This window comes from Anomaloglossus baeobatrachus, chromosome 12, assembly GCF_048569485.1.
Source record: "Anomaloglossus baeobatrachus isolate aAnoBae1 chromosome 12, aAnoBae1.hap1, whole genome shotgun sequence".
Taxonomy (NCBI): domain Eukaryota; kingdom Metazoa; phylum Chordata; class Amphibia; order Anura; family Aromobatidae; genus Anomaloglossus; species Anomaloglossus baeobatrachus.
In genome coordinates this window covers 142322504-142332650 of record NC_134364.1, presented here as the reverse complement: position 1 = coordinate 142332650, position 10147 = coordinate 142322504, and the positions used below count along the sequence as shown (strand labels likewise).

At 54.1% G+C, this 10147-nt stretch overlaps 1 protein-coding gene across 2 annotated transcripts in view; it reads left to right on the top strand.

Annotated features, from left to right (window-relative positions):
- Positions 1-6454: 6454 nt before the first annotated feature.
- RIT1 (Ras like without CAAX 1) overlaps positions 6455-10147 on the top strand; it is a 37528-nt gene continuing 33835 nt past the window's right edge. The window contains exon 1 of one of the 2 annotated variants that reach the window (XM_075330493.1): positions 6455-6529. In XM_075330493.1, the coding sequence (XP_075186608.1) occupies positions 6485-6529 (45 nt within the window). In that variant the 5' untranslated portion in view covers positions 6455-6484. The remainder of the gene's footprint in view (positions 6530-10147) is intronic. The other variant, XM_075330494.1, reaches the window with a different exon arrangement.

Here is a 10147-nt window from a genome sequence, read left to right as displayed (position 1 = left end):
CTCCGGGAAGATGGTGACTTGCGGTTTCTTCTCCAAGAGCTTCTCAGCGCCTGAACGCAACTACACCATCGGTGACCGAGAACTATTGGCAGTCAAACTGGCTCTGGAGGAGTGGCGCTACCTCCTGGAAGGAGCAGTGTACCCCGTGATTATCTACACGGACCACAAGAACCTGGAATACTTGCGGTCCGCTCAGCGACTGAACCCACGGCAAGCCAGGTGGTCCTTATTCTTTGCCAGGTTTGACTTCCAGCTCCATTTCCGACCCGCGGACAAAAATGTACGCGCTGATGCCTTGTCTAGGTCTTTCATGCCCATGGAGCAGGAGGAAGAGACTACCCAACCTATCATCTCTCCTAGCAAGATCATTCCGGTGGCCCCTGTCACCCTGGCCCAGATACCGCCCGGAAAGACCTATGTCTCTGAGACTGACAGACAAAAAGTGTTACACTGGGGCCATGCCTCAAAAACAGCCGGCCATGCAGGCCAGAAGAGAACATGGGGTGCGATTGTACGCCATTACTGGTGGCCATCCCTTCGCACGGACGTCGCTGCTTTTGTCTCTGCCTGCTCCTCTTGTGCCAGGAACAAGACGCCCAAACACCTGCCCTATGGCCGTCTTCTGCCTCTGCCGATACCCTCAGTTCCGTGGCAACACATAGCAATGGATTTTATTACTGACTTGCCATTGTCATCCGGACACACGGTCATATGGGTCGTGGTGGACCGGTTCTCCAAAATGGCTCACTTCGTCCCTATGGCTGGACTGCCCTCTGCTCAGGAACTCGCGGAAGCCTATATACATCACATCTTCCGCTTGCATGGCTTTCCATCCCACATCGTGTCCGACAGAGGAACTCAGTTCACCTCCCGCTTCTGGAGGGCGCTCTGCACACATCTGGGAGTGACTCTGGACTTTTCTTCTGCTTACCATCCTCAGTCTAATGGCCAAGTGGAGAGGGTCAATCAAATCTTGACCTCCTTCTTACGTCACTATGTCAACGCCCATCACGACGACTGGTCCACGCTTCTGCCTTGGGCTGAATTCTCACATAACCACCACATCAGTGAGTCGTCCTCCGAATCTCCCTTCCATGTCGTTTACGGACTTCAGCCCTCCGTCCCATTGCCTGTATCCCCTTCTTCGGATGTCCCTGCGGCTGATACTGTAGCCCGTGACTTCGCTACCATTTGGGACTCTGTCAAGGCGTCCCTTGGACGCGCTTCCCAGCGGATGAAGAAACACGCTGACAAGAGGCGTCTGGACCCTCCGTGTTTCTCTCCTGGAGATCTAGTCTGGCTTGCTTCCCAGTACATCCGGTTGAAGATACCATCCTACAAGCTGGGTCCTCGCTACATCGGGCCGTTTAAAGTCCTCAGCAAAATCAATGAGGTCTCCTACAAGCTCCAGCTCCCGGCCACGATGAGGATACCCAACTCCTTCCACATCTCCCTGCTCAAGCCGGTTGTCCTTGGTCCCTTCTCCGCTGCTGCCAGTTCGGCTCCTCCTCCTATAGCCGATGACGACATCTATGCGGTAAGGGATATCGTGGCCATGAAGACCGTACGTGGTCGACAGTTCTTCCTGGTGGACTGGGAAGGGTATGGTCCTGAGGATAGGTCCTGGGAGCCCAGGGAGAACGTGGGCACTCCTCTGATCCGTGCCTTCATGTCCCGGTTGCGGGGAGGGGGGCATGGGGGGGGGGTACTGTCACGCTCCCCGGGTCCTCACCCCCGCTCCCCGGCTCACCTGCCACGCTCCCCGCTCTCCAGCCTCCGGCGCCCGTCCTTCCCAGGCCCCCTGGTGCCCGATTCCGGCGCCCGACGGCTTCCCAGGATCTGGCCGGCTCCCCTGCGTCCTCCTCTCAGCCTCCTTCCCTGGCTTCTGGCACCCGGGCGGCGCGCATGCGCATTAGGGCGCGCGCACGGTCACTGACCCTTTCTTAAAGGGCCAGCGTCCATTAACAGGAAATGAGGTTGAACAGGTACAGGGTATAAAGGGGGTTAGTGTCCAAGGGGGCGGGGCCTGTTCTTCGTGTTTTCCAAGCTAGGAGTCAGGTCTCCTTGTGTCGTCTTGCCATACTCACGTATCTCTCTTCTAGAGCTGATCCTGCCTCGCCAGCCGGGCCTGCTGAATCCCGAACCCCGCACGCTGTCCGTCTGCCATCTGACAGTCCGTACCATCTCGGATCCCTGCAGTGACCCGTCATCTCGCTCCAAAAGGTTCCGGACCCCGCCTGACATCATCTCGGCTTCCGAACCTGAGCTACGTCACCCGGACTACCATCCGTGACTCCGTGGTCCCAAGGACTTCTTCGGTACCTTCACTTGCACGGACTGTTCTACTGCCCATACTGCTGCAGCTACCGGACTCCTTACCACCATCTTAGAGTTCGGCCCAGTGGATCCACCTCCTGGGTCTGCCCGACCGCCTGGCCCTGACACATACTGTGTAACCCCCCACCACTCATCATCTCCCTCATACTGTGTTACCCCCCACCTCTCAGCATCTCCCCCCATACTGTGTAACCCCCACCTCTCATCATCTCCCCCCCGTACTGTGTAATCCCCACCTCTTATTAACTCCCCCCATACTGTGTAACCCCCCACCTCTCATCATCTCCCCCCATACTGTATAAACCCCCACCTCTCAGCATCTCCCCCCATACTGTGTAACTCCCACACCTCTTATCTCCCCCCCGTACTGTGTAATCCCCACCTCTTATTAACTCCCCCCATACTGTGTAACCCCATACCTCTCATAATCTCCCCCCATATTGTGTAACCGCCCTCCTCGCATCATCTCCCCCATACTGTGTAACCCTCCACCTCTCATCATCTCCCTCCATACTGTGTAACTCCTCCACCTCTCATCATCTCCCTCCATACTGTGTAACTCCCCCACTTCTCATCATCTCCCCCCATACTGTGTAATCCCCCCTTCTGTCATCTCCCCCATACTATGTAACCCCCCTCCTCGCATCAACTCCCCCATACTGTGTAACCTTCCATCTCTCATCATCTCCCCCATACTGTGTAACCCCCCTCCTCGTATCAACTCCCCCATACTGTGTAACCCCCCACCTCTCATCATCTCCCCCTCACTGTGTAACCCCCACCTCTCATCATTTCCCCACATACTTTGTAACCCCCACCTCTCATCATCTCCCCCAATACTGTGTTTCCCTACACCTCTCATCATCTCCCCCATACTGTGTAACCTTCAACTCTCATCATCTCCCCCATACTGTGTAATCCTTCACCTCTCATCATCTCACCCCGTACTATGTAACCCCCACCTCTCATCATATCCCCCCATACTGTGTAACCCCCCCACCACTCATCATCTCCCTCATACTGTGTAACCCCCACCTCTCATCATATCCCCCATACTGTGTAACTCCCACACCTCTTATCATCTCCCTCCATACTGTGTAATACCTCCACCTCTCATCATCTGCTTCGATACTGTGCAACCCCCCACCTCTCATCATCTCCCCCCATACTGTGTAACCTCCCACCTCTCATCATCTCTCCCCGTACTGTGAAACCCCCCCACCTCTCATCTCCCCCCATACTGTGTAACCCCCCCCACCTCTCATCTCCCCCCATACTGTGTAACCCCCACCTCTCATCATCTCCCCCCATACTGTGTAACCTCCCCTTTCATCATCTCCCCCTGTACTGTGTAACCCTCCAACTCTCATCATCTCCTCCCGAACTGTGTAAACCCCCCAACTCTCATCATCTCCCCCTGTACTGTGTAAACCCCAACCTCTCATCATCTCCCCCTGTACTGTGTAACTCCCCACCTCTCATCATCTCCCCCTGTACTGTGTAACCCCCGCCTCTCATCATCTCCCCCCGTACTGTGTAACCCCCACCTCTCATCATCTCCCCCATACTGTGTAACCCCCCACCTCTCATCATCTCCCCCCATACTGTGTAACCCTCCACCTCTCATCTCCCCCTGTACTGTGTAACCCCCACCTCACATCATCTCCCCCCATACTGTGTAACCCCCCCACCTCTCATCATCTCCCCCCCATACTGTGTAACCCCCCCCACCTCTCATCATCTCCCCCCCCATACTGTGTAACCCCCCCACCTCTCATCATCTCCCCCCATACTGTGTAACCCCCTACCTCTCATCATCTCCTCCCCATACTGTGTAACCCCCCCACCTCTCATCATCTCCCCCCCATACTGTGTAACCCCCACCTCTCATCATCTCCCCCATTCTGTGTAACCCCCTACCTCTCATCATCTCCCCCCATACTATGTAACGCCCCAACCTCTCATCTCCCCTATACTGTGTAACCCCCACCTCTCATCATATCCCCCATACTGTGTAACTCCCCCACCTCTCATCATCTCCCCCCATACTGTGTAACCTCCCACCTCTCATCATCTCTCCCCGTACTGTGAAACCCACACCTCTTATCATCTCCCCCCATACTGTGTAACCCCCCCACCTCTCATCTCCCCCCATACTGTGTAACCCCCACCTCTCATCATCTCCCCCATACTGTGTAACCCCCCCTTTCATCATCTCCCCCTGTACTGTGTAACCCCCACCTCTAATCATCTCCCCCCGTACTGTGTAACCCTCCAACTCTCATCATCTCCTCCCGAACTGTGTAACCCCCCGACTCTCATCATCTCCCCCTGTACTGTGTAACTCCCCACTTCTCATCATCTCCCCCTGTACTGTGTAACCCCCCACCTCTCATCATCTCCCCCTGTACTGTGTAAACCTCCACCTCTCATCATCTCCCCCTGTACTGTGTAACCCCCCACCTCTCATCATCTCCCCCTGTACTGTGTAACCCCCGCCTCTCATCATCTCCCCCCGTACTGTGTAACCCCCACCTCTCATCATCTCCCCCATACTGTGTAACCCCCCACCTCTCATCATCTCCCCCCATACTGTGTAACCCTCCACCTCTCATCTCCCCCTGTACTGTGTAACCCCCACCTCACATCATCTCCCCCTATACTGTGTAATCCCCCCACCTCTCATCATCTCCCCCCCATACTATGTAACCCCCCCACCTCTCATCATCTCCCCCCCCATACTGTGTAACCCCCCCACCTCTCATCATCTCCCCCCATACTGTGTAACCCCCTACCTCTCATCATCTCCTCCCCATACTGTGTAACCCCCCACCTCTCATCATCTCCCCCCCATACTGTGTAACCCCCCACCTCTCATCATCTCCCCCATTCTGTGTAACCCCCTACCTCTCATCATCTCCCCCCCATACTGTGTAACCCCCCCACCTCTCATCATCTCCCCCCCATACTGTGTAACTCCCCATCTCTCATCATCTCCCCCCATACTGTGTAACCCCCCCACCTCTAATCATCTCCCCCCATACTGTGTAACCCCCACCTCTAATCATCTCCTCCCATACTGTGTAACCCCCACCTCTCATCATCTCCCCCCATACTGTGTAACCCCCACCTCTAATCATCTCCTCCCATACTGTGTAACCCCCACCTCTCATCATCTCCCCCCATACTGTGTAACCCCCCCACCTCTCATCATCTCCCCCCATTCTGTGTAACCCCCCCCCCCCACACACACACACACAACGATGCTGAAGTTGGTTTCTTATTCGTCAGTTTCTTATTCGGCAATTTAGTTTTTTCAGTTTTTTATGCATTTAACAAGAAAAATAACACATCACAATAATAAACTACAATGCACTGAAGCCCGTAATATAAATACACTCAAAACCAGCTGCGAAAATTATACAACTGCAAACAAATGGCATCAAAGTATGTTAGTGAATGGGTTAAATGGCTTTGGGCCACTGATCTAACACCACAATTGCATATCAAGTGATGCCACACATCAAACTCAAGTGACTCCAGCCCGGCCCAAAAGGGTTCTGGGCATCAGAACTGGCATCAAAGTGGGCACACAGCCAATTTCACAGATTTGAATAAGTAACTGGTGTTTTTGAGGGTTAAATGGCTTTGGGCCACTGATATCTCGCCACATTTACATACCTAGTGATGCTCCACAATAAATTCAGGTCACTCCAGCCCGGCCCCAAAGCGGTTCTGGGCATCAGAACTGGCATCAAAGTGGGCAAATGGCCGGGCTGGAGGGATCTGCGTTTGATGTGGGGCATCATTAGGTATGTAAATGTGGTGTGAGGTCAGTGGCCCAAAGCCATTTAACCCTTTCACTAACACACTTTGATGCCCATTTGTTTAGCCAGTTGTATATTTTCGCAGCTGGCTTTGAGTGTATTTATATTAGGGCATCAGTGCATTGTAGTTGATTATTGTCATGTGTTATTTTTCTTGTTAAATGCATAAAAAACTGAAAATACTAAATTGACGAATAAGAAAGCAGCTTCAGCATCGTCCCCACACAGAAAATCCGCTTCATTCCGTTGCCATAGAGATAAACCAGGATTAGCTCCTCCCACACATGTGACCGGTCACATGACTGTGACATCAATTCCGCATGACGTTATCTCCTGCTCCCCGGGAGTCCGCCTCAGGAGTGGAGGTAAGTACTGTATGTATACACAGGGGAGGGGGGAGGTATATACACAGGAGCATACACAGGGGAGGTATATACAGGAGTATGCACAGGGGAGGGGGGAGGTATATACACAGGAGCATACACAGGGGAGGGGGGGAGGTATATACAGGAGTATTGCACAGGGGAGGGGGGAGGTATATACACAGGAATATACACAGGGGAGGGGGAGGTATATACACAGGAGCATACACAGGGGAGGAGGGAGGTATATACACAGGAGCATACACAGGGGAGGAGGGAGGTATATACACAGGAGCATACACAGGGGAGGGGGAGGTATATACACAGGAATATACACAGGGAGGGGGAGGTATATACACAGGAGCATACACAGGGGAGGGGGGAGGTATATACGACAGGGGAGGGGGAGGTATATACACAGGAGTATACACAGGGGAGGGGGGAGGTATATACACAGGAGCATACACAGGGGAGGGGGGAGGTATATACACAGGAGCATACACAGGGGAGGGGGGAGTATATACACCGGAGCATACACAGGGGAGGGGGGAGGTATATACACAGGAGCATACACAGGGGAGGGGGGAGGTATATACACAGGAGCATACACAGGGGAGGGGGAGGTATATACACAGGAGCATACACAGGGGAGGGGGGAGGTATATACACAGGAGCATACACAGGGGAGGGGGGAGGTATATACACAGGAGCATACACAGGGGAGGGGGGAGGTATATACACAGGAGCATACACAGGGGAGGGGGGAGGTATATACACAGGAGCATACACAGGGGAGGGGGGAGGTATATACACAGGGAGGGTACGGTATATACACAGGAGGCATACACAGGGAGGGGGGAGGTATATACACAGGAGTATACACAGGGGAGGGGGGTGAGTATTATACACAGGAGTATACACAGGGGAGGAGGGAGGTATATACACAGGAGCATACACAGGGGAGGGGGGAGGTATATACAGGAGTATGCACAGGGGAGGGGGGAGGTATATACACAGGAATATACACAGGGAGGGGGGAGGGTATATACACAGGAAGCATACACAGGGGAGGAGGGAGGTATATACCACAGGAGCATACACAGGGGAGGGGGGAGGTATATACACAGGAATATACACAGGGGAGGGGGGAGGTATATACACAGGAGCATACACAGGGAGAGGGGGGAGGTATATACACAGGGGAGGGGGGAGGTATATACACAGGAGTATACACAGGGAGGGGGGAGGTATATACACAGGAGCATACACAGGGGAGGGGGAGGAGGTATATACACAGGAGCATACACAGGGGAGGGGGGGAGGTATATACACGGAGCATACACAGGGGAGGGGGGAGGTATATACACAGGAGCATACACAGGGGAGGGGGGAGGTATATTACACAGGAGCATACACAGGGGAGGGGGGAGGTATATACACAGGAGCATACACAGGGGAGGGGGGAGGTATATACACAGGAGCATACACAGGGGAGGGGGGAGGTATATACACAGGAGCATACACAGGGGAGGGGGGAGGTATATACACAGGAGCATACACAGGGGAGGGGGGAGGTATATACACAGGAGCATACACAGGGGAGGGGGGAGGTATATACACAGGGGAGGGTACGGGTATATACACAGGAGCATACACAGGGGAGGGGGGAGGTATATACACAGGGGAGGGGGAGGTATATACACAGGGGAGGGTACGGTATATACACAGGAGCATACACAGGGGAGGGGGGAGGTATATACACAGGACCATACACAGGGGGAGGGGGGAGGTATATACACCGGAGCATACACAGGGGAGGGGGGAGGTATATACACAGGAGCATACACAGGGGAGGGGGGAGGTATATACACAGGAGCATACACAGGGGAGGGGGGAGGTATATACACAGGGGAGGGTACGGTATATACACAGGAGCATACACAGGGGAGGGGGGGAGGTATATACACAGGGGAGGGGGAGGTATATACACAGGGGAGGTACGGTATATACACAGGAGCATACACAGGGGAGGGGGAGGTATATACACAGGAGCATACACAGGGGAGGGGGGGAGTATATACACAGGGGAGGGGGGAGGTATATACACAGGAGCATACACAGGAAAGGGGGAGGTATATACACAGGAGCATACACAGGGGAGGGGGGAGGTATATACACAGGAGCATACACAGGGGAGGAGGGAGGTATATACACAGGAGCATACACAGGGGAGGGGGGAGGTATATACACAGGAGCATACACAGGGGAGGGGGGAGGTATATACACAGGAGCATACACAGGGGAGGGGGGAGGTATATACACAGGAGCATACACAGGGGAGGGGGGAGGTATATACACAGGAGCATACACAGGGGAGGGGGGAGGTATATACAGAGGAGCATACACAGGGGAGGGGGGGAGGTATATTACAGAGGAGCATACACAGGGGGAGGGGGGAGGTATATACAGAGGAGCATACACAGGGGAGGGGGGAGTGTATATACACAGGAGCATACACAGGGGAGGGGGAGGTATATACACAGGAGCATACACAGGGGATGGGGGGAGGTATATACACAGGAGCATACACAGGGGAGGGGGAGGTATATACACAGGAGCATACACAGGGGAGGGGGGGAGGTATATACACAGGAGCATTACACAGGGGAGGGGGGAGGTATATACACAGGAGCATACACAGGGGAGGGGGAGGTATATACACAGGGAGGGGGAGGTATATACACAGGGGAGGAGGGGAGTATATACACAGGAGCATACACAGGGGAGGGGGAGGTATATACACAGGAGCATGCACAGGGGAGGAGGGAGGGTATATACACAGGAGCATACACAGGGGAAGGGGGGAGGTATATACACAGGAGCATGCACAGGGGAGGAGGGGAGGTATATACACAGGAGCATACACAGGGGGAGGGGGGAGGTATATACACAGGAGCATACACAGGGGAGGAGGGAGGTATATACACAGGGAGGGGGGAGGTATATACACAGGGGAGGGGGGAGGTATATACACAGGAGCATACACAGGGGAGGGAGGGAGGTATATACACAGGAGCATACACAGGGGAGGGAGGGAGGTATATACACAGGAGCATACACAGGGGAGGGGGGAGGTATATACACAGGAGCTACACAGGGGAGGGGGGAGGTATATACACAGGAGCATACACAGGGGAGGAGGGAGGTATATACACAGGAGCATACACAGGGGGAGGGGGGAGGTATATACACAGGAGCATACACAGGGGAGGGGGGAGGTATATACACAGGAGCATACACAGGGAGGGGGAGGTATATAACAGGAGCATACACAGGGGAGGGGGAGGTATATACACAGGGGAGGGGGAGGTATATACACAGGGGAGGGGGGAGGTATATACACAGGAGCATACACAGGGGAGGAGGGGAGGTATATACACAGGAGCATACACAGGGGAGGGGAGGTATACACAGGAGCATACACAGGGGGAGGGGGGAGGTATATACACAGGAGCATACACAGGGAGACGGAGGTGGAGGTATATACACAGGAGCAAGACACTGGGGAGGGGTGGGGAGGTATAATACACAGGAGGCATACACATGGGGAGGGGGATGTAT